Source organism: Labrus bergylta, chromosome 4 (genome assembly GCF_963930695.1).
Source record: "Labrus bergylta chromosome 4, fLabBer1.1, whole genome shotgun sequence".
In the NCBI taxonomy this organism is placed as follows: Eukaryota; Metazoa; Chordata; class Actinopteri; order Labriformes; family Labridae; genus Labrus; species Labrus bergylta.
Window position 1 is genome coordinate 25,678,239 of NC_089198.1, and position 24,744 is coordinate 25,702,982.

At 38.5% G+C, this 24,744-nt stretch overlaps 1 protein-coding gene across 2 annotated transcripts in view; it reads right to left on the reverse strand.

The window, feature by feature from the left end:
* pde1cb (phosphodiesterase 1C, calmodulin-dependent b) overlaps positions 1 to 15,845 on the reverse strand; it is a 92,116-nt gene extending 76,271 nt beyond the window's left edge. For both annotated transcript variants that reach the window (XM_065954224.1, XM_065954223.1), the window contains exons 1-3: positions 15,451 to 15,845; positions 4,127 to 4,177; positions 3,266 to 3,431 (exon numbers count right to left, since the gene is read on the reverse strand). In XM_065954224.1, coding sequence (XP_065810296.1) covers positions 3,266 to 3,431; positions 4,127 to 4,177; positions 15,451 to 15,532 — 299 coding nt within the window. In that variant the 5' untranslated portion in view covers positions 15,533 to 15,845. The remainder of the gene's footprint in view (positions 1 to 3,265; positions 3,432 to 4,126; positions 4,178 to 15,450) is intronic.
* Between the last annotated feature and the right edge of the window lie 8,899 nt (positions 15,846 to 24,744).

Here is a 24,744-nt window from a genome sequence, read left to right on the forward strand (position 1 = left end):
TTTAAAGATTTATTTTTGGGCTTCTGTGCCTTTAATGGAGAGACAGGACAGTGGATAGAGTCGGAAACCAGGGAGAGAGAGTGTAGAACGATATGCGGGAAGGAGATGACATAAATTAACAAAGATTGCAAGTAAACTGTTAAGTATTATCTATTTATGTGACATGGAGATGTTAACACGCATCTGCAACTGTACAGTTGAAAAGGTGTACAAATATTCATGACGCTAAGGAAATGAGGCGTACTCCCACCTTTTGTGCAAACATGTAGCGTGCGGCAAACAAACCCGGTGTGCCTGTGCCTCAGGAGCTTCGGATGGCAAACCTGACCCTGGCCCAGCAGCTAACACTGAGCCGAACGCAGCAGCCAACAGTATGCCATCTTCCAGTATGGTGCTGTAGCCCCTGGGCACATGGCACTGGGACTCACCTGCAGCCCATCAGGTAATCATAGCAGATTTACTTAAACACCAAGCAGCAAGGTGAGCTTAACAGAGGCTCATTGAGCAGGAAAAGATGTGTCATGCTGATAACCACTTTCTGAACAAACAGACTAAACAAAGGCTCACAGCTCTCTGTTTGGCTCAGTACCATCATGTAAAAATCCTCATTGTTTTTTGTGCTTCATCTTTTTAAAAGTTTAGCTTTCTCTGCAGTTTTGCATTTGAGATGGAAAAAAGAAAATCAATCAATCAATAAAATTAGTGGAATCAGAGAAGCTGCGCTGGTACTACTAAAGCTACTGAATAATAAAGGATGATGCTGGTAACTGTTAGTAATCCTAAGAAATACAGTTTGCAATTTGTGGATTGATGCTATGGGGCGATAAATGATGAGATATGAAATAAAAGTCACAATTTCTTTGTGCAACAAAGTAAGTGGTACATTTACGATAGCACATGTCACAACCGACTGGAAATGGCACACTGCAAAAAAACAAAAAAGGGAAATTACAGAAGCAAAAAGTATCTGGTAGAATGTGTACCTTTAGACAAATCAAGACAAAAGACTCTGCCATACATGTCTCATTCAAAAAAAAAAATAGCCAGTTTGACCTTTGTTTGAAAACCCCATACAGTCCATTCAATAGCCAGCAAGTGCTTTAAAATGCAGAAGGCACCTCTAATGAGCAGAAACACCAGCATGACACCAGCCTCACAGATGAGTCAGCGTGTGTTGATACACTAATGGCTGCATATTGTTTTCTATCCCTCTGAGTATGCACATGATTGTGCTCTAGCTGAAGCTGTTTTTCAGCATCTGCTCTGTATCTCAAGTGTTGAGCAGCTATTGAGTTTATCTGTAAATAAATAAAATACATACAAATAGCTACAAAGATAATAAAGGAGCATTGTAATCTTATCTGTTATCGGTACTTAAAGTGAAATGGAGTGTGGGGTTTAAACAAAACCTTTGAAATTTCACTATGTTCAGCAGACTTTTACCTTCATTCAACCCCACTTTATGACAGCCAATAGCTGCAGTCCTTTAACTCACTCACTCCCATCCTGCCTGCAACAGATCACATGACCCCTCTCCATTCTCCAATAAAATCTAATTATCATTGCCCGGAGAATAACAGCCAGCTCTGGCCTCGGAGGTGACACAGTGGTTACATCATTTTATGGATTACTGCTAGTTCTGCAGCCGTTTAATCACCTTGTACCATAATCTAACCATTTGTCATTCAGCCATAGATCCCCACAACTCCCTGTGGATTTGCCCTCTATTAAACACAGTTGCAGGGGCCGAAGACTTCCCCTGACCTTGGTGGGACTTCCCAGACAACGACAACAAAAAAAGAATATAGATGTCAACTGAAAAATGTGAATCATGGAATGGATGCAACAAAGCAAGAAAGACGTACTCATCATGTACTATGATACGCAGCTTTCCAGATGACTGATGTCCATTCAGATATGCAGTCTACAGCTGATTCGGTTCTAATTTTAGTATTTTAGACCAAACAAATTCCCCAAAACTAGTGGTTCTCATTTAATTGTACTCTTGACACAAGCTTCCTTGAGTTGGTGGGAGGGCTGAGTATGTCTTACCCCACATTGTGGCAATAAGGCAGGGATAACAGTGAGAGGGGGAGGGGTTCACGTGAACTGTAAGTGCCTTTTGCTGGCCAGTACACAGTTATGCAAATGGTTCTGCCTCAGCCAAAGATTTAGCAGCATCTGGCTTTTTCTTGGCATTTGTCCACCAACCTGATTAAAGCTAACGTTATGTCCTGATATATGACGCTGAAATAAGTCACTGTCACCACAGACAAACAGACTCTTTCCTTTATGGAAGATATGAGTGCTCAAAGCTCTCCCGCACGGACTATGTTTTTTCTTTCAAATCTAGACTGTGGCTGTTAAATGAAGGAGCAGGTTATGTCCAGTCAAGCGGAAAATCGCTTTCTTCCTGTCACCACCCATACTCTGGAAAAAAGGACCTGTGTTCTAGGGGGGGAGCCATAGCCAAGAAACAGCAGCACAGTAATCTGACAGAGCATGGAGAAGCACCAGAGAAAAAGAATGTATTGTCAGAGGGACTTTTGGAAAGTAGAGAAAGAAGAAAAATGGGGTTTCAAGCAAATGCCAGATAAATGTGGATATGTGTTGGTGCTTACTTCACATGTAGCTCCCTGGCTATTCTGCATACAATTAAAACCTTGTTATCGTGTACTCGGTGCATTTTAAGTATCCTGTGACGAAAGCTCACTCATCACACCTGCGGCATTTGAACCGGTCTCCAGAGCCACCAAGGTTAATTGGAATCAGGCGTTAAAAGACGTTCAATATTCTAAAAGTGACAACAAATTATGTTAATGGTGGATTGAAGTCCTTGTTATCAAGGTGGAATCAATCATGCCTCTGTCCCTTGAGGTCAGCAGCCATACATAGCAATTAGCACTGTGTGTGTGTGTGTGTGTGTGTGTGTGTGTGTGTGTGTGTCGAGCTTGTGTTACAAGAACATTAAATGTCACACTGTAGATTATCCTTTCCATAGAGGAGGGTGTACTTTAAGTATTTTTAACTTAATCATCATTTAACATTTATCCCAGTTCAAAATAGAAAATGAACACACAAACAGAAGGATGCCTGATTGTATGTGTCGACTTGTTTCCTTCCTTTAAGGTGTATCGATGGAATGCAAATTAGTCCTGTGCAACAATAATTAGCTGGACACGGCTGTCAATGTCCAGCTGCAGCGCACATACTCCTTACTTCATTATAATTAGCTAATAAGAAACTGAAACGGTAAGCAGCAAACCTGATGGCTGTTTTCTCTGTGGCATCTGGTTCGTCTGCTGCAGGAAGGTCATCGGCTAGAATCTCTTCAGGACTTCGAGGGTCATTCAGGGGGGCCTTCTGCTCTTTACCTTTGATCCCCATCCCCGCCGTGATGGCGTTCCACAAAGCACTCTGGGACTTTGAGCCTACAGAGAGAAAACAACAAAACACAAGAACCATTTTTGGATCATTTTGTTTAATACAATTAACCAAGCTTTTTTTGTGTACCTGGTGTTAGACTGTAAACATTATCCAATCAAAAAAACAAAGCTGTAAATCTCCACAAGAAGTACATGGTGAGAAGAATGAGTGCCTGTACAATGCCGCCACCATGTGGCTATATTTTGTCAATGCCTGCATAACCCTTAAAAGAAGTACACTTAACACAAGTAAGCAAGAATAAGTTGTTTACGGAATGTAGCTAATCGACTCATCAACCATTTCTAGATCCTCACATTTTTATAAACTCAACCTTTGTTTTAAGTAAATGTGTGTTTAAGGTCATAGAGAGAGCAGCACTTAATATTGAAAAAAAAAACATTACTCATGGATCATTTAGCAATACTTTCTTTCACTTTCTCCCTCTTGGTGTTCAGAAAGAAGTTGTGCTGAAATCTTTGTCAGTAAGCTTTATAGGTTTATGCATAGTATATAAAATATTTCTAGAAACTGCATTCCTCTCGATCTGACTGAAGTGATCATTAGTCTCAGCAGCTGATATCTCATTAACTCAGGATAAAATGACCCCTTAATAGGGTCCTCTGAAAGGTGAAATGGTTTGAAATAGATGAATTGATAAATAATGAAGCATGACTGATAACGAATGAACGTTAAGACTCACGTGCAAAACTGGCTTGTGGTCTGTTGGAGCTCTCCGCATCTTCATTCGCCACTGGACAAAGGAAATAAAAATGGCAGAGATTAAAGTGTTGCCAGGAAGTTTGGTTTAAAAACATGCTTGTGTTCAGACTGATACAAGGAAAACACACAAACATATATCCTGATTTAGAGAGAATGTCTTCATCCTGCCTCTGGCTGTTGTTTATTTCTTCACATGCTGTGCCTATACTCTATCAGAAAGGTCATTAACCATTCCGTTAAACTCAAGATTTGCCGGGGCGCTGGTGACGCAGTGGTTAGTGTGCGCGCTCCATGTATGGAAGCTGTAGTCTTCCAAGCGGGCGGCCCAGGTTCAAATCCAACCTGTGGCTCCTTTCCTGCATGTCATTCCCCACTCCCTTCTCCCTGATTTCCGACTCTAACCACTGTCCTATCTCTCAAATAAAGGCACAAAAAAGCCTAAAAATAAATCTTAAAAAAAAAAAAAAAAACTCAAGATTTGCCTTGATGTGTGATTTAAGTGATTGCAAAAGTACTATAATCGTAGCTGTCACTTTAGAGACTGATGCCCTGCTGAAATCCCAGCCCACGAAACACTTGACACCATGTGTACATTTCATAAAGGAAGGTGAAGAAAAAACTTTGTTCTAACTGACATGACTATATGTTTTCCTTCACAACAATGAAGACAAAGAGAGTAAATTCTTTGGGTTTTACTGGACCTATATCTGAGAGACTTTTTATCGTTCCCCAATTTGTCTTTACTATCTCACACTTCAGTCTCAATTCAAAACATTTTAGGCTCAGGTTTTCCTTTCAAAACTAAACCTTTTGAGGAATCATATGTCATCTTTGGGTAGCAATTTTCGACTTTAAACACTCTAGCTACAATATTGATTCTAGGCAGTCGGTAAAAACTGACATGATCTTGACTGGACTGTACTGCGCCTCTCCGCATCTGAATGGATGATTATTAAAGACCATTTTTCATACATGACACCTGTGAATTGAAACTTTTTTTTAAAAGTCCTGTGAGCTCTTATTACAATCTGGTAAGACACCTGCTGTAAAAGCAGTGAAGTCATGTGCTCTGAATGGGCCTAATACCTACATGGATAATCTGGGTGCTTAACTGGAAGATAAGAGCAGGACTGTACTACCACTCAGGGCTAAATAAACGGATTCACCTCAACCAACTTTGGCCCAGGACATCTGGCAAACAGCCAAAGGAAGACATAAAAACGGACTATGATCAACCCCAACATTAAAACTGGAAAACATCTCCGAACTTCTAGCAAAACTGAATGAGGAGAAAGGTGGCAATAAGATGAGAAACATAAGTGGTAAGACAGTAGAAACATAGAAAGTAGAATGATTAGCATAATTCTACAAGTGTTGGCCAATTATGTTTGCAGAGGGGCTAAAACAGGATTTCCCTCAAGTGTCTCATTGTTGTGATTAACTGGAAGCCAAGTCTTTTTTTTAGTGGAACACAGCCAACAGACAGCGGAGGGTTCACCAGGTCATCACTCTTAGGACACAACACATGGTGCAGAAACAGGGATCAACTTTATTTATAGTTTCAATCTTTCAAGGAATGGAAACATCTTATCCAGGCAGATGGTGTCCACAAAAGCAGATCCAAATTTAAAATACTGATGGGATTTTGGTTCAGTCTGCAACCGCCATTGGTTCAGCTGTTGCAGACGGAAGATGTTGCACCCTGAAAAAGAGCAGCCAAAACAATACAGTCTCAGAATCAGCATGTTTAAAACCTGCACGTGGCCCCAACTAACCACAATAAGGTTTAGGTTAAACGTAGTGCTTTTATTTATATGGTGCATTGCACTGTCCATGCTTTGTAATTCCATTCTACTGTTTAATTCCTTTTGTACTCTACATAGTAAATCCTTGTAATTTGCCTTTTTTTATATCCACATTTTTCTTTAATTAGCAGTTAGTAGGATTTAGTGGCAGCTAGCAGTGAAGTTGCAGATAGCAACATGGCAGTCTCTATATAAGAGGAAGGGCTTCATAATAAAAAAATAGAACAATTTTTACAAGCAGATGGTTACACACCAATGAAACATACTTATGAGTGTTATTTGCCAGTTTGGAGCAATTCTGGACATGCCTAATAAAAAAAAGAAGTGAAACAAATATACAAATATTAAAACCGTGCAAAGGCTATAGCCAGAGAGATAGCATCAGAAAACAGCATAATATTGGTGTCCAGGTTTGTGAATTCACATTGCATTACGGCCTTGCAGCAGTGTGAGAGGCATGGCGTGTGAGCACACAGTGGGAACTTCACATTCACACACTCAGGGATGCTCACATCCAACCATTACGCCTGTTAGCTCTGTTACTACCTCCCATGGCAGATCAGGGATGTAAATAATTTGGCCCACCATTCCACAACCGTGCACTGCACCTTGCACAAGAGGCGAAACAGGTGTCCCACCATCAACAGGCAGTCAGACCCCATTTGAAAGATGCTCAACTTGCTGTGGCACCTGTCAGTCACAGATTCATTGTCAATCTCCAATGAGCAATAGATATCCAGGATAGGGCTTTTTTCAAGAGAGCATCATTCACAACAAATTTAGTAATTGTAGACCTAATATTATCAAAGGAGTTTTTATGTTTTCATAAATGGTGACGTCAAGAACCCTTGCAAACCTGGCAGAGGCTCTGACCCTCGGCATCATACAGATGGACTAAATTTATTGAAAAGATGAACATCTGCATACTTAAAGCTTAGTTCCACAATCTGTTGATGTTTAGGCTTATCCCCAATGGGTCATTGCAAAATCTGAGCATCATCATAAAAGCCCGCTCTGCAGGTCTCTGACAAGAAAGAGCTGTTGAATACTATCTCCAAAAGAATGTTTTCTTTCTGGCACATTCAGCTGTCTACAAATAAAGAAGAATTTGTTTAATTACATTAAATTTATGAATGCTTTATCCATATACATTCAGTGACAAAATACTTCAATATTTTTTTTACTGTTTTTACAATCAGCCAACCTTTAACTCATGCTGCATTAAGTCTTGTCATGTAATCTGGAGCCTGTGTTCCTTCAGGGATTACATTTTGCCATTTGTGTCAGTGAATAAACCTTTTACAGATAGGAAAGAAGCAGACACCATGACCTTCAGTTTACCACGTGTTTTTTTTCTTCTATTTTTTATACCATTTCTGTCTAGAAATGAATCTGTCAATGTGCTAAATGGTGCATTGGAGATTGGTTGACGCTCTTCAAGATAACAGACAGCCATGCTCTGTCAAAAGGACACGGGCAAGTTTAAACGTTGGCTATGCAAGATGTTTGTTAGTATATCTCAATAAAACACTCCCACTGGCAGAGCATGCAGCCTATTCATCATCCTCTTGTGATAAATACAAGCAATATTGTCTGATTTAGGGCAATACAAATAATCCGATTACATGGAGATCTTTGGTGTACAGTAATTAAAACATTGAGTAACTATTAAAAGAGAATGTATTTGACTGATTTGAATTGATTAAGTCTAAGTCTTATTTTATTTTGACTTTATCTTTACATATCCTAATTAAAATACTTGCATTTCTGTGTAATAACATAAAGCTGTGTTATGAAGAACTACACATACATTGAAAAATTAACTGACAAACCGAAACAGAAATAAAAAAAAAATTTAATTCCAGAGTCTCAGTTGCTTCCCCTTTTGCACTTAAGCGCCCACAACTGTATCCGATTAGAACATTGATGTGTAAAATCGCTCCAATTCAAACTAGAATCTAATTAACCTTTTGGCCTTGTGTAGCACAAGTTTATGTTAAACCTGTCATGCACCAGTTAAACGTATGCAGCATTCAAGTCAAGACAGTGCCAACAGTGATGCCTTTAAACTGTTTTGACTGGGATGTATTCTATCTTCTGTAAGAGAGGACAACAATGAGCACCCACCTGCTTTCTAGGCATACACTTTATAACTAAACCGGAGTGGAGTGTTTTCCTTTTGTATTTAGGCAAGAGTGATTCAAGACTATCAGAAAACAGATTATCATCTACTTACATGCACCATGGAATCCCATCCAACCAATCAACTACAACCACGTCCAGGGAACTGTTATTAAGTGAATGTTGACAAAGTGGACAAAACTTTTCAGAAATTTAAGAAATGGAATTTTTCCAAACAAACTCTCCAAATCCATCTATGGTTGTACATATTTGTTGCTCCACTAGAGTAAATAGTAAGGTCTACTTTTCTTTTCACATGGCAAATTGTCAAGCAGTCATAGTGTTTAAAATGGGTACTGCAGTCCAAATTCAAAACACTGGAGAGAGCTGTATCCCCCCGCCCCCTCCTCTCTAGAATCGATGCACACACAGGTGAAGCTTCAGCGTTTAGCCAGCTCTGCATTGGTCTTGAAACCTTTTTGTGTTCTTAACGCTTTTCATTTCTCAATAACATCTCCGATATTTATCCTACTTTTACCACGTCTCTGCTCATGGAGCTTTATAGAAAAATGAAGAGGCGTTTTAGGTCAGGTAGAATTATAGACTGTTAATATTAATGGACAATTACCCATATGTGAGGCTAAGAGCTGGAGCTCAGGCGGGTTGTAAGCCTCTTGACAAACATTATGCCCACCTGTCAATTGGGCACCTTTATTTCTTTCAGGTTTTATTTAAAGTCACTGTCCTGACTCCATCCTCTATCCTCCCTTGTCTTCTCTATCTCTGCCTCTAATTTGTTCATGCCACCCCAACAACTCCCCATCATCGCCCAGTCTTTGCAGCTTTATCATTTGATCAGTCTCGGCTGAAGTCATCTGCCACAAAAATCACCAGAGTCTGGACTGCATGTGAAGATTCATCTAACTGCTGCTCAGGGCACACCCCTCAATTAAAATGTCTTTCTCAAGAGTTTTGGTGCCAAAAACTTCTTGACAAGACTAATTATCGCATCATCTGTTATAATAAATAATTATCTATACTTCATTTACTTGTCTCTCTTGACTGAAGTACTAATTAATTCAAAAAATTCAGTCCTTTGGCAAAGAGCAAGAAGAGAAAAAACAATAATGTCACAATTTAATCATAGTTATTCAACAATGTAATATATGATAATAAAAGTTCACTCTAATTCCATCTTATAATATTTCATAATTAACCTTTATTTGATACATTTTACTTCCATTATGCTGGACTGAAGATGGATGTTGTTTTTAAATTGGGTCCGATTACACTTGATAAACATGCGTTGTACAGTATAGTTTTTAATTAATCTGATGTTTAAAAGTTAATTGAATTCAGTTAAAAAAAAGTACTTTAGGTTTTTATCATATGCATTCATGACAACCAAAACAGCAGTATTGACAGTGACTACATTATTGTGATGAGGTTGAATAAGTTGTATTGAGTCGATTGTACTAAAGTTGTAGTTTATTAAAAAAAAAACACACCCTTGCATAATGCTGCCTTTTGGGAGACAAGCAAAAAAAAACGAAATTACAAGTTGAGAATGTATCAACTCTTATCATATGGAAGCATAAGATTCAATCATGTTTAGGGATTTTCGATTATCTTAGTTGTCTGAGATGTGATGCTTAAAAGGTACCAAGTTAATTAACACCCGATCCATTACATAACGTTAAAGTGATGTCTTATTAAATGTAAATGCATCACTGTTATGTAGAGCACTGGGTCCAAACCTGGGGTGTGGGCCCCCTCTACGAACTGCTCCAAACATCTCAAGGGGGGCATGAGGCTATGTTTGCTCTGAGGTTGTCAAACTTACATTTGCACATATCAACTAAAATAATGATAACACACTTAGATAAATGGAGCACAATTTACATTTCTCCTCACTCAGACACATCAGGTTTCTTATGCGGCCACATCTGGATTTCAGGTTCTAATAAAAACATTCAAAATATATCTACATTTGTGACAGTAGAGTGTCACTTTTCTCTCCTCTCCGAGGAAAAATGGTTTAAATTGATGTAAATTTACAAAGAAATTTCAACAGTATGATCCTGTTATGTTTAAATACAGGACATTACTGTATTACAAAGGTTTATAACAATATTTTACTGTATTATTGCTTGAAGGAAACAAAACAGTAATTTACCGTAGTTTTTGCAATGCATTTTGGGAAAAAGAAGTTGAGACCACATGGTTGAAAGGACAGTGGAGTTGGTTTTGCCAGATTGTCATCCATCTCCATCCTGACTATTAAGAGGTGAGTGCCTTACTGCTTTGCTAGTTAGAATAGGCAAAAACCATCACTTACTAAGTTTGAAGTCATTTGTAAGATTAAGATTAGCTAGATTTGGAAATTACACAGAAACACTGAAGGCAGACACACAGGCAGTGAGTGAATTATTTGCCAGCTAACATTAGCTTGAAATACAGATCTTAGCAGTTGCTAAATGGGACAAAAAACAAAACATTTTCTTGTAATGTGGTTAACTAAGTGGCTGGGCTACAATGAACTTGACTTACTTGCCTGGTGGTAATGGTAAGGTTAGCTAACATCAACAGTCACTTTATATTTGTTTCAGCTTCAACTGACACTGACTATTGATTAAATATTGAATTATAAATGATGATTAGGGCCTACTAGGCAATATGGCCTTAGTATAAATAGTAAAATATACAGTATTTGAAAATGTATAAAAGGAAACTTTAGTGAGACTGTCAGAACGAACCTGAAGCATGTTTTTTGTTTTTTACTGTTTTAACACATAAAGCTGCTGCCATACATCCTGAATTCATGTACTACCAGGACTTAATTTTATTCATACTAGTTCTACTTCATACTTTTACTTTACTTCTTTGTATATGGAGAATATTCAGAAAGGATTGTCCATATGATAATGTTCACTGTTTAGCTGGAGCTGCTTTTGTTCTAATGTTGTCCAGGGACCCAATTTCCCTCAGAGGACAGGTTGTTTATTCAGTTTTGAAATTATAACAGAATTTCTTTTCACGTCTCTGTTTAAAATGTATCTACCAAAACTCTTTTATGCACTTTTTATACATTGGAAATGGCCTTTGCTAAATGTCTTAATGTAAATATTTGTGCTAGATTTTTTGCCTATTTAACCTTCATGTTCTTAAAGTGTATTTTCTTTGTTTATGTCACAGTTTAAATAAAGACAGATGTGGTTTGAGAAGACAGTTTGAAGTTTTATTATTTGTCTTAACATTTTAAGTTGCAATTTTAAAGGCACTGTTTATTTATTATTTTAAAACATGGTGTTTTATAACCTGACATGCAAGGAATCGTTTATCAAATCACTAGGTTTAGAAAATAAATATATTGTGTCCATTTTGGTAGAAGGAAATTAATCTATAGCTAGGTGTAGTATTTACAATTCACAGTAAAAATCTGCAAATAAACAGTATTAAACAGTTAATTCTTTCAACAGTATTTTCCTGTTAAGGTTTAAAATCACACCTTTTTGTTGTATTTACAAAAACGGTAAAAAACGGTAAATTTCAGCGACAGCAATATACCGTTAATTTTACAGTAACTTCCTGGCAACCCTACTGCCAGTTGTTTACCGTTTTTTAACAGGGGGAATTTCTAAGAGTGCACTGATTCAGAGAGATATGTTGGGCAAACTGTTATCCCATGAGGGTTGTAATTGCACATTAAACAGGGATATTCTTTACTACATTGTCAAAACACAAAAGACAAAAAGAGACTTAGTGGTTCATTAGTTTCCAATAAGATTAGCTGCCCCAAACAAACTACATTTGAGTGTAGCTATAACTTATTCATTGCTCTGTTTGTCTCTATCCTTATCTTTCTTGCATCTCCCGCTTTTCTACTTTCCAAGCCCAACACAGTTTCAGCAGATGGCTGTTCAACATGCGTCTGGTTCTGTTTGAGGTTTCTGCACATTATAAGGACGTTTTTCCTTGCCACTGTAACTTTGCTAAATGTTGCTTAGTGCTGTGCTAATGGTGGATTAATGTTAGATCTTTGTAAATGATATGACAAAGAGTAAGGTCCTTTATCTGCTGTTTTGTAAATTGTCTTGAGATAACATTTGTTATGAATTGGTGCTGCTCAAATAAAGATTGATTGATTGATAAACGTAATAGTAGACACAGCCCTTAGTACTTGTATTTGAAATACAAAATAACAGCGAAAGACGCAATTAAGAGCACACAAATAGATCCACAAATAAAAAAGAAGTGTGCCATGGCCTTGAGAGTGGGCTGATTAGTTAATATCCGTTTTTTTCCAGGTGAGCTTTTGCAACATCATCAGAAACATAACTGAGCTAACAAGCCTAACCCATGACTAAGCAGCACAGCTCGATTCGAGGCAGGGGCTGCCAGCTACAGTTGGGGCTCAGGGTTTAATAGAAGTGAACACGAGGTGTCCAGCCAGGCAATGAGGTACCAGCGCTAAGGAGTCACGCTTCAGAGGAGATGATTGGCAAAACGCAGTGCGGACAGAAACCTGGTCTCAGTGGACCATTGATTGTGACACTTGTAGGTTACCATGACAACTGCCATGCTTGTGGATAGTATGGCTGTGGTGTATGCCTCATGTGAATGAGACAGGTTTTTAGAGGTAGCACAACGTGTCCAGTCAAGGTGAAACTTTGCAAATTAATGTATATGGGATGATGAAATCTTGAAGGGCTGCTTTTAACATTTTACAAAAAGATGCAAACTACTTGAACACACATCTCTTTCTGTTTTTGAGTCTAAGCAATCCTCACGATAAAGATGTAAAGTAAGAGCACTTGTAGCTGGGCCACAGTTCAACCTAAACATTACACTCTGATGAAACTTTAGGACATTCAGTGGTAAGTAAGAGAATATGGAGAGGTCTATTTTTGCTATTTTAAAGGACAAGATTCTAATATTTAGCGGATCTATTCGGAAACAGAAGATTATCTCCCGGCTGTGAATAACTTAAATTTTGTGTAAATTATGGTGGCCTATGTAAACAAAAGTGGTATGTCTGGTGTTGAAAAGCTTTAACTTGTGCATTTGATTTGTAAGTGAATGAAAGATAGATGCATTTTTTTTGTAATACTTTTCTAAAATAGCTGTTTGCAGGATCCACTGCATATCTTTTTGTGGCTGCATAAGATAACTATAAAATGACAAAGAAACATAAGCCGTTTTCATATATGCACTCCACAAAATATCTAGATAATTTCAGGAGGACCACTCCTGAGATTCCCCCAACCTGGCTGTTCACACATGCTCCTCACAGCGGGAGACTATCCCTTTCAGACGGGAGGGGGGGCGGGGGTCTCCTGAGGTAAAATGTGATGCCAAAAAACAACGCTGAAGTAGCAGACGAAGCAACAGAGTCCGCTACTTCCACATTGTTTATATCAATGCTACGTGTAATCCAACGGAATGACAATATCAACAAATGAGCGGAGAATAACATACTGAGGAACAGAAAACATAATGCAGCCGTTTAATTACGTGCAGTATCAGTTTATAAACGTCACCCCCCCTCCCATTGGCTCGAGGTGAATTCTCCAGAGAATATTCTGCGGCGTTCTCACATCAGCCCACTCGGATTGGCTGCAGAAAAAATACTAGGGGTCTGGCAGGAGAAACTCAGAGTGAAGTCCGAGCAAAAAATTCAGCTGTTTACGTTCACATATACAGCTCCTCTGGGAAACATCCTAAGTTTTTCAGGAGATTTCTGAAAGTTTGAAAGCCCCATTAGTAAACTTTGTTCAAGAAACTTCAATGTTCAAAATACCAATGTTAGGGCTGCAGATTTAGCCTGGCGTTAGCCTAGCTGCTGTCCAATGTGCAGAGGATAAAGTCCTCGTGGCTGTCCCAGGTTCGGGTTCAAGGCCTACCATCAACATTTGCCTCACATCACCCCCCACTCACTCCTCCCAATATTTCCTGTCTCTCTTCACTGTCCTATCCAAATGACAGCAAAAATGGCCCAAAAATATCTCTGGGAAAGAAAAAAAAACAGTTAAGTGTACAGTCAACATATTTGGTTACTTTGATATAGCATTTGAAGCTACAGATTATTAATTTAAATTATTTAGGGGCTTCAGTATTAAATTAAGACTGATTCATAAGTTTATATGTTGGTATCTTAAAGAGTTCCTGACTTAACACAAATTGTCAGAAGCATATGTTTAACCGTAGATGGTGTATCTAAAGGTCTTTCATGAGGTACTGATGTGTTGTGCATCACATAACACATTCAGTGAATGAACTTACCACCAGCAAATGTTAGTGTAGAAAAAGAACAAGCTTAATTTTTGACTAACTCCTGAGGGAAATAAATGGCTCTTCAGTTGCTCAATTCTCCTCCTCTCCATGTTCAACATTTCATCATGTTATGCTCACTTCTGTTTGTGGCTGGGCTGGCTGCGTGGGTTTATCACGACCTTGTTAGCTGCCTGCTACATCTGAAAACAAGGTTTATAAGAGCAGAGAGTGAACCAAAACAGTAAAGCTGCAGGCTGTGAAACCCAAACGTAGAGCTTAAAGCTACTAAAATGCTCTGTAAAGCTGAGGCAAGGCGGTTGATCATTGTCACTATGAAGGACATCCACACTTTTCACACTGTAAACATTCATCTATTGAAAGGTGCAGCATCAGCAAATTCACCATCATGATTTTAAAAAGATAAATAGTTCATATTGTTATATTGCTGGCCCTTCTGCATCCTGACTGTATCACAATTAAAAAGTTATTTAATATAGAAAATGTACAATGTTTTGTGTGAAAATGTGTTTGTGTGTAAAAAGACTGAGTGTGACAGTAACACATGTTGTTTGTATCAATGTTGTGACAGCAACAGAGGTGTAACAAGACTGTCACTCAACCTATCATTAACTGCCATATGTAAGGGCAGAGTAACTGTACAGACCCAAGCACAGCGCTCAGACCGCTCTGTTTTTAACACTCAATCCTGAGAGTTTTCACGAGCGCTACAAAAATAACCAAAAAAAAACCAAAGCAAGTGGCACATAAGTTCATCAACACTCCGGTTGTCAAGACAATAGGATGAATTCCTGGTGACGTCAGCAGCACACGGCGTTACTCTGAAAGCCCTTGTTTCCATGGTGTAGTTGCATTACAGAGGTAAGCATCAACTTCAGTAGAATGGACTAATGTGGTGAGTTTGAGCAGAGAGGCTGAAATGTGATGTGTTTAACGATGCTGCCGCTGTGTGCAAAACGCCTCATTGCTCTGCCTCACACTCTCTCGCACACATGTATTCTTCTCCTGTCACACACACAGACTTTCATGCATGTAGCTCGCATGCAAACACACTTCACCCTACTCTGCTTACCCTGCAAATTCTTACCTATGGTGATGTTGAAGCCGTCAATGCTGAAGGTGGCACTCCGACCCTTCCTAAATCGATGTTTCTTGGAGTTAGCTTCCATCACTTTGGTAACCAGTGGCCAGCCTTGCGTCTTTCAATCTGTTTTAAAGCCTCTTGTCAGTTGTTTAAGTTTTTGTTTGTTTAACTCCCCGATTAGACAGAAAGAAAAGGCAGTCCACGGATTCCGGTTGGTGCTGAGCGCTGGAGGAGAACTGTTATAGACTCACCACTTCACAGTCACAGAGCTGGAGAATTTAACTCAAGTACTTCTCCGCCCTCTTGTCTTTGTTGTACATATCTTTTATCCCCCTCTCTTTGCTTCTCACACCTCAACAAGCTCATTTCCAGAAGCTTACGGCTTGATTTGTTTTTCCTCTCTCTCTCTCTCTCTCTCTCTCTCTCTCTCTCTCTCTCTCTCCACCCCTCCCTCCACGCTTTCTCTCTTCGTCTCTCTTCCCCAAGAGGTACAGTAGGTGTGTGGTGGTTGGCGGTGGTGGAGGTGGAGGTGGTGTTGGTGGATAGGAGGAGAGGACATCTCTAGCTGTCTTTAAATGAACATGACTCCTCCTACTGTCAAGGATTTATAGCAAAAGCTCAAAAAGCCAAGAGTTGGTATGACACTTGGCCTTTCAGAGTCTATTCTATGCTCACACAAACCAACAAACATTGGCTCTAACATCATGTCGTGCCATACATGCATTGATGCTTGAGAGAAAATGTGACCAGGGATAGCGAGAGTGATAATGTGTATTGAGTAAAACTGGTTCATTAAATCAATGCCACTGCTTTCACTTTGCAGGAGTTATTTACTGAGGTACAAAAAGATGAGGCCCATTAACAGCACACACACTGTTCTTTAAAGGGGTCATATTATGCTTTTTCTGGTTTTATATGCTCTTTAGTGTGTTTTCCAAGTGTCCTGTGCATGTTTAGGCACATCTTTGTGCAAAAATTCAAAGTCCACTCCTCCTGTTAACTGCAGCATTAGCTGCAGAGCAGACAGGCCGACCAATCAGATCAGACTTGGCACACGTGGGGACTCTGAACGTGGGCACTTCAGAGCCTTAGAGAGAGAGTCAGAAGCGAGCCGGTGCATGGAGCGGCAGTACACGAAAACAGACACTTTTTTAGAACTTTAGCTATTGTGAAAATACTTTAGTAGGTACATAGATTAAATATATGAACCCCAAAAAGGGCATAATATGACCTCTTTAAAAGAAAACATTGAGCTCTACTGTTATTCATTAATTTTTTCCTTTTAAATGCTCGCTCATTAATGTAGGAACAAGGACGGTGCAGTCTTTATTTCGAGAATGTCATCAGAAATCATCCTCTTGTGCTTATTCAAACTGCCTTCCCCTCACCCCCCCACCCCCTTCCCTCAACTGCACACACAAGATCAACAAAGGATAAAGAGCTCCCCTTATTAGCACCATTTGACATTTAGCCATGGAATTTATCGTGTTTCCTTTCCCCCCCTGATTAGTCTCTCAGAGTGCTCTTTATGAAGGCTTCTGGCTTGTTCTCACACCCTCTCTTAAATCCAATCGATGTGCCTAACAGCACACACACATCAAAAGACATGCTGTCTTTAATTCTCAATTTATTTAGTTTATAAAGCAATAAAAGCAATAACTAGTACGTATCAATCTATGCTAGTTCTCTGTATACAGCACAATTTACTACAACAAATCAGAAAACCAAACCTTTTCCCTTTTTACACTTGTGCAAAATTGCAAATTATTTAAACCTCAATTGATCGCAAATGTTCTTCCCTCTATTTTTTGCTCTATTTGTCTTATATTTGGTATACGTTTTTTTGTTATATTTACCCATGAACACCTACCTATTTAACTGTTTATTTTTACATTTTTGATTGATAAAATGTATCGAGGAGGAATACTTAGTAACTTTTTCTGATTGTTAGATTGAAAGAACACATTACTTGCATTAGAAACACGTCATAAAAACTTAGCATTGTGACAACAAAGTGAAGATAAACATTAATGTTCCCTTTTTTAATAACAAGTTAATAAATGTTATATGAGGTCTATGTGGCTACAAGTCTCAGAAACAACACCCACTTCAATCATGTAAATGGCTATTACCCACTGGTGAGTGATTAAACATGGTGACACTCACGCTCTGAGATTACAGACTCATTTCAGTTCATATTTAGCCTTATTCTGTTAACATCAAACTAGGACATGCATAATCATTCTATAGACACTGATTAGTGCTTTCTGTATAGCAAAACAGTATCGATCACAATCAGGATTTCTATCCAATTATGAAAGATCCCGTTGGAGTCACTCAGTGCAGTTCCAGCGAACACATTATGCACTTGTTGGATAATTACACTCCATCTCATTTTGTTGTGTGAGCTACAGTAAGGGCTCTTTATCCTCTCCTTCTCCTGACACCCTGCTCTCCCCAGCCTCCAATCCATGCTGTATGCAGCAATTTGTGAGGATCCTAATTTCGCCACCCTCTCACTGTGCAACATCAAGTGCCCACAGCCTAGCTTTTATGTTAATGAGTGCATTGTGGGAATATTACAAATGTATTATCCTTTCCCTTTGTCAGCAGACTGCCGGGTAACCATTGGTTTAAAGACCAAAAGCAGTTACAAAGTGCTTTTTATTTCATTTAAATATGAATTCTCTGTTGAGGCCAGAGTTGTGTCTAGATTAGTTATTATCCCTCTACTTCTAGTCCTTGTGCTGTCACCGGTATTAAATCTATCATTGCATAATAAGTCTAAATGAATGTGTTCCTTAAGCTAAGGTATCAATTAAAGAAGTAGAAAGGTGCAAAAAGGCAACATATTCTCGGAGAGTTCATTTCCAAAAGAGTAGGGCTCAGTTCAAGTGTCAATGTCATGACCAAAGTTTGCCGCAGTATGTTCAAAGCTTTCTGTTAAATGCATTTGGGGCTATAGACGTATGAGAGGAGATTACATAATACACTTACCTGAGGAAGTGTGCTCCTGCTTTTATTTTCATACTGCTTTGAAAGGCTACATGATGTTATGTAACTTTTTATTTTAACTTGTAAACCTTGACATTGTAGGCTTTTCACAGAACATCCTGTTGAAAAGCCTCCATAATGTAAGGACTGTGGAGGTGCAAGCACTTAACGAGTTTGTCATTCTGGTAAATATTTTAGTGAACATCAAAATACCACCAACATTGACCAGTTTAACAAGACATTTTAGTTACCTGTGGTTCCTAGAGGATCATTTCTTTTGGTTAATTAAAACTCCTTTTGTCACATACAACGTCAAGAAGGGTTTATATAGCATGGTACAAAGGGCATGTTGCAAATGCATTGAAAACATGTGTCAACGTCCTTTTCTTGGTTAAGAGATGCTTTAACTGAGCAAAGTAAGGTGCAAAATAGTTGTGGTATTTCTCTTAGTCATAGGAGTGTTTTTATTGTAACATGAATAAAAGAATCAGAGGGATCTCTCAAGCCACGTGATTCATATCACTTCAACTTTTACTGTAATATGCACAGTGATGTGAGTTTCTCACATTAGTAATAAAAAATGTAGTCAACATCGCTGTGAAATTTATACAATACTTTTAAGGCTAATTACTTTTAAGAAGCTCAGTCAAAAAGCAGATGCATGGAGATGACGATGTAGTTCGGTTTGTCCCTAAATTTAAACTGTAAGAGCTTTTGCAATATTGAGGAGGACACAATGCTCAAACACCTTTGTTTTCTAATAATCTTTGAAAAATTGTGTAAGAATTGTAGTTTTTGTATTTGACACAAGCACACTGAGTGACACAAAGCCTATCCCTACAAATTGTTTTTAGGCCAGTCAGTTTCCTTTTTGGATGAGCTTGTTGACTGCAGTCACTTTCTTGAGATCTTTCTCTGAAACATTTACGATATCGAGACAAAGGCCTAGATATCTTAATTGAAACATCCGAGTGACTCATACTGCTCTTATAATAGCAAAATGAAAAACCTACAATATAACAATATTGACTTCATTGTGACTTTTAGCTTTCAAAATGAATGTTGCAGTGTCAGAGCAGCGTGTGTGTGTGTGTGTGCGCGCGCATGTGGAGCTCCCAATGGCACATTGGGAGCTCCACATGCACACACACACACGCCCTCTCTCGTGCCTCTGAGAGAAGAACAAGAGAAGTTACTGAAGTGACTTTATCCCACTGCATGTTCAGATGGACACAATGGCAACTGCACTGGTACCTAAACCGAATATAACTTTGCCCCCTTGGAACCATCCAGCTATTAAGGCAAAGCTGCCCCCTCCAGCACAGAGTCGGTAAAGCCTTTGCCCTTGTTGCTAAATACAACATAGAAATTGACAGGCATAAGCATCCTACAGGCCCTGTTAAACAGTATCTGGTTGAGGAGATGGGGCCGTTTTCTACGTCGAGTATTTAAGTCAATGCTTCAAAAATTTGACAAGCAAAACAAGTTGCCCGGCAAAACGTATTTCTACCAAACTGCTGTCTTGTAAATGAGCAGCACAGTGAGCTTGGGAACCCCTAATCTAGGCTACATTAAATAAACAGAAAATTGTTGTAAAACTGTCATTTGCCTGTTTTTTAAGATGCCTATAAGCCAAGTTTAAGGAGAAACACCATAAAGGACGTGAAGGATACCATTTACAAACAAATATGCTAAATAAATTTTTAAAAAAAAGGGGTGGTGCATACCGCTGCGGATGAGCCCGAAGAAGGAGAAATGGAGATACATTTTTTTTTGTTCGTTTTTAGAGAAATGACAGTAGTAAGAAATCAGGGTGATACAGAGTGGGGAATGATGCTGGGGGAAAGGAGCCACAGGTCGGATTCAAACCTGGGCCTCCCACCTGGAGGACTATGACTCCGTACATGGGGTGCGCACACTAATCGCTAGGCTACTGTTAACCCAATCCTTGAGAAGTTGACTGACTTTAACCTGGGTGAAAGTCCCTGTTTTTCAAATATAGCGCCCACAAATCCAGCAACACAGCCGATAGTATTTGTATCAAAAGTTAAGCGTTGGTTATACATAATGTACAAAGCTAACTTGTTCGCAAGGTCAACCTGTAAAATGTCCAATAGTAATTAGCTGAAAGGGGGCATACTGCCACCTACATTTTAAATTGAGTCTAACCTGTGATTGGACTTCTATCATGGGGTTGGAGGGTTGGAATTAAATCGGTGTTGGGAACAAATTTCACTTTTTCAACATAGACAGTTTTATATTATTTCTCACAATTCTTTTTATTTGTTTATGATTTTGGTGGTTTTTCACAGTACATTTCCTTATTAAGTTAAAAAGTATATTATAACATATTTTAGAGACCCTATGTTAGAAGCATTTATGATAAGTAAGGACAGTAAAGGAAAATAAATGATGATCCTTTGTGTGTATGCACACAAATTTCATGCCAACTGCATACGACGGGGCCCGAGTTCTGCAGCCCAAGTCAAAAAAGTCTGGCTTCACCTCTGCTTGTCAAACTAACATGCTTGCAAGCACACCATGTTACTTTGGCCAGCAGCAGACAGAGGGTTCTGTTGATGGGCAGAGTGAAAGACAGGGAATATTAATGAAAATATTAAAAATCAGCAGCATTACTTCTGAAGACAGTGCAGACTGATAGTGTACATTTAATATTTCTAATTTTCATAAATTGTACATATTTTATGTACGGTAGGTGTATTTCATTTTTATGCAATTTATTTATTATTTATTTTCAGTTGATTTTATATTAAAACTCTTAAGCACATTTATAAACCAATTGTATGAAGCCTATTTTAAAGGAAAGGTGTGACTCAGGACTGCTGATTCAGTATGACAACACAGATATCAAGTGTGTGCTAAGCATTTTGTGTTCAGTCCTGTTGAGCATGATAAGTAATAAATATAGGCTATAATGTGATGTGTGTTGGTTTTAATGCTGGAGCACATTTCAAAGGGAGCGTGTAGTACGACAGCTGCTGTGATAGGTGTCTCGTATATCAATACATCTGTTGGATCCTTGTCAAGTTCCATTTCCTTCAAGGGTCAATACCAAGGCAATGTCACTGTCACTAGGCAACAGGGAGACCTATCAGACTTACATTGCATACATTACACTGAGGACAACAAGGGGTTATAATGACAAATAGTACTCATTACATTAGTGTGGCTTCTATGGTAAGTATACTTAGGTAAACTGTGTTATTTTCAGTGTCATTTTGGATCAGCAACATCTGGTCAGAGACCACGTGTCAAATTAATGACAACTCCACAGAATGTATTCAGTTTCTAGTTTGATATGCACAATTTACAACTTTTATGTCAATTTCTTTTAGCATTTTTATATTTATTGATTCTGAATTTTTGTTTAAAAAATAAACTTTACTTGAGGGTTTTTTTAAACAATGCTTCAGTGGATTGTTGGTACAAAAACGCACCTGCTTGCTGTTGCTGTATGTCCATTTTAGTGTCGCCCAACCTTTGATCTGGCCATCAAACACCGGGACAGGCCATCATCAACAGACATTAATCAGTCGTGAGGATAAAGGGGAGGTGAGGACTAACTTGGGGGAAGAGAAAAAGCCTCTTGCACCAAATTAATTCCATTGCTTAAAAAGCCCCATTTTAATCCGTGTTAAGATAAATCCACATATTTGGACTAGATATTTTTGAAAATATCACCATCTTTGCAAATCTATAATACATCATAGTCCTAGTTTCTATAGGCCTAAAACTCAAATTTAACCGTCATTTTATTGTGAGATTCATCGTAACATGAAGAGTTTGGGGGCCTTTTGATTTTGTAATCTGTCCCAGAAGCACAAATTATTCTAGACAACAACTACGCAATCCGAGAGAAAAACAAGCTCATTAGAGGTCTTCCCTGGACTGTGGAAAGACACACACTCTGTCAGTCCCTATACCGCTGTCACCACAGTGACACAGTCTTGTAATTAAGACACACTGGGTTCTAGGGAGCTTGCCTTCTCCCCTGCTAAATACTCATTAGAGGCACCTTTAAGGGTAATGTTATGTCCGTGTAAGGAACCTGAGGGAGATAAGCTGACAAAACAGAGAGCATGAACTGTCATTTGAGTCTTGATATCAGGGAGGAAAAGTCGTGAGCTCTATAGCACACAAGTTCAACTAATGACTTTTGCGCAAGCATGGTTCCACATGAAAGGAGCGAAACCAGTTTGGTTAGTGTAAGGTCAGTAGGCCAGACACATGTAGACCTCTTAAAAGGCATCTCATTCAAACTAACACGCACAGATCTCCCTCAAAATACACCAAAGCAACTAAACAGTGTTATTCAGACCAAGTAAGAAATAGACACATGTTCTGCATTTTTGATGATAATGTCACAAATGTCTTATTGGAGACAAAGCGGACTGTGCAAATGGTTTAGGGAGTCAGACAATAATAAAACTGCTCACTCTGCAGAATGAAACACTTGCCAAGCGTGCTGATTTTAAAAAGTAGCATCATCTTATACAAGAAAATATGTCTTTACAAAAAGCCACAAAACACATGCAACAAAACAAATGTTCCATTATATCTTGAACACATATTATGTAAATGCCGCTGCCAGGGGAATAACAAAAAGATGACATTGAGGCTGGCGGGGAATCATGAGACTTCTCTCTGCTAGCCCCCACCCCAATTAAACTAACTCCGAATTTAACATAGTCAAGGCGACCAGGCGAATCAGACCTGAGGAAGAGAGTATGTTTACCGACGATGTATCCAAGTTTAATTTACATTATTTTTTTATTAAAGCAGCACATACAGCAAAAGAACGGCAGCTTTCAGTAGCAGTTCGCGCTTCCTTATGCAGCGTCTTTTACGTAACAGTTTCCACAGCAACGATAAACATGTCGTGTCCGTCATGACAGCCGCCATGACATGACATTTCCAGTTACAACTATTAAAATAAGGATTTGTCTGGCTTTGATAGCTGTTGGAAATATTTGAGGTAATGTTAATAATCACCAAAAGAATAAATAACATAAGTTTAGTTAATTTTTAATTAATTCAGATATTTGAATGTAAACACTGTAATACAATTTTACATATTGCACCTTTAAAGCTATACAATATGTCCACTGACAGCATATTAAACAGCTCAGTCCCACATTTAGTTTCTCAAAGTATTTGTTCAATAGTGATTTTCAATTAGCTTTTCCTACAATATCTGCCTGTGTCAACTAAAATAAAAAAATCTCTGAGTAAAGACAGAAACCTGTCAGACAATAACAATCAAAGAGCATTCACTAAAAGTGCCTGGTGTTGCACTGTAAGGATCAGGATTTTTTTTTGTCCGACAGGATTATGGAAAGTGTCCCTACAGAGACTTGTTGCAGAAAGAAAATGGCAGAAAAATAACTCAGAGAAATAAGACAGGGATTATTTTTGCATGATGTTATCAGATGCTAGGAATAATTATTGTAAATAATGAGAAGGTAATTGCCAAAAACTGAGACTTGCAGCCATTGAAAACCAAAAAACACATTGTGAATTTCTTTGACTTTTCACTGTGCTACATACATATCATACAACTTACTGAACTGACACAAAAATGTTGATATTAAATGCAAGTGCAATTTTATGATTTCTTGTTTATGCTTTCTCTTCTCCTTCACCTCCATCTTTTCCTTGCTCTATATCATCCTCCTGCTGTGTGTCAGAGATGAAAGGATGAGAAGTGAAGATGAAGGAATAGATGGAACACATATTTGCCATATGAGGCACACTTGCTGAATCCAGTGTCATTTTGAATAGGTTTAAATTACTTATGACATGGCTGACAGCTACATTGCATGTCACTGCTTTTGTATTCTGTTTTTTGTGATGAAAAAAATGCATTTTTAATCAATTTCTTAAATACAGAAAGAGATGTGAGAATAATTTTGGAAAAAGTAAGCATTATAAAATGTAGTAGTGCAATGTCCCCCAAAGTATGGTTGATTTGTAACTACATTTACACACAAGTTCTCAGCCAGTAATCAGTTCCCATAAGGCTTTACTTGACCAGATTAATCTTTAATTGGGTTATGTTTCCTCTATACTGTATTATCTTATCAATGTCCTATCATATAAGCTGCAGTATCCAATTACATAGACCAGCTGGCACCTGTTAATTGTCACTGTATGAAAGAAGAAGTAACATCTTAATATCATTATAGTAAATACAGTAGCAGAAGATCGGCATCAAAAACATGTATTGGGTTGCTTGCACATTGTTGCCTTCTTTGTTAATAAAATGCAAATACATGATGGCGT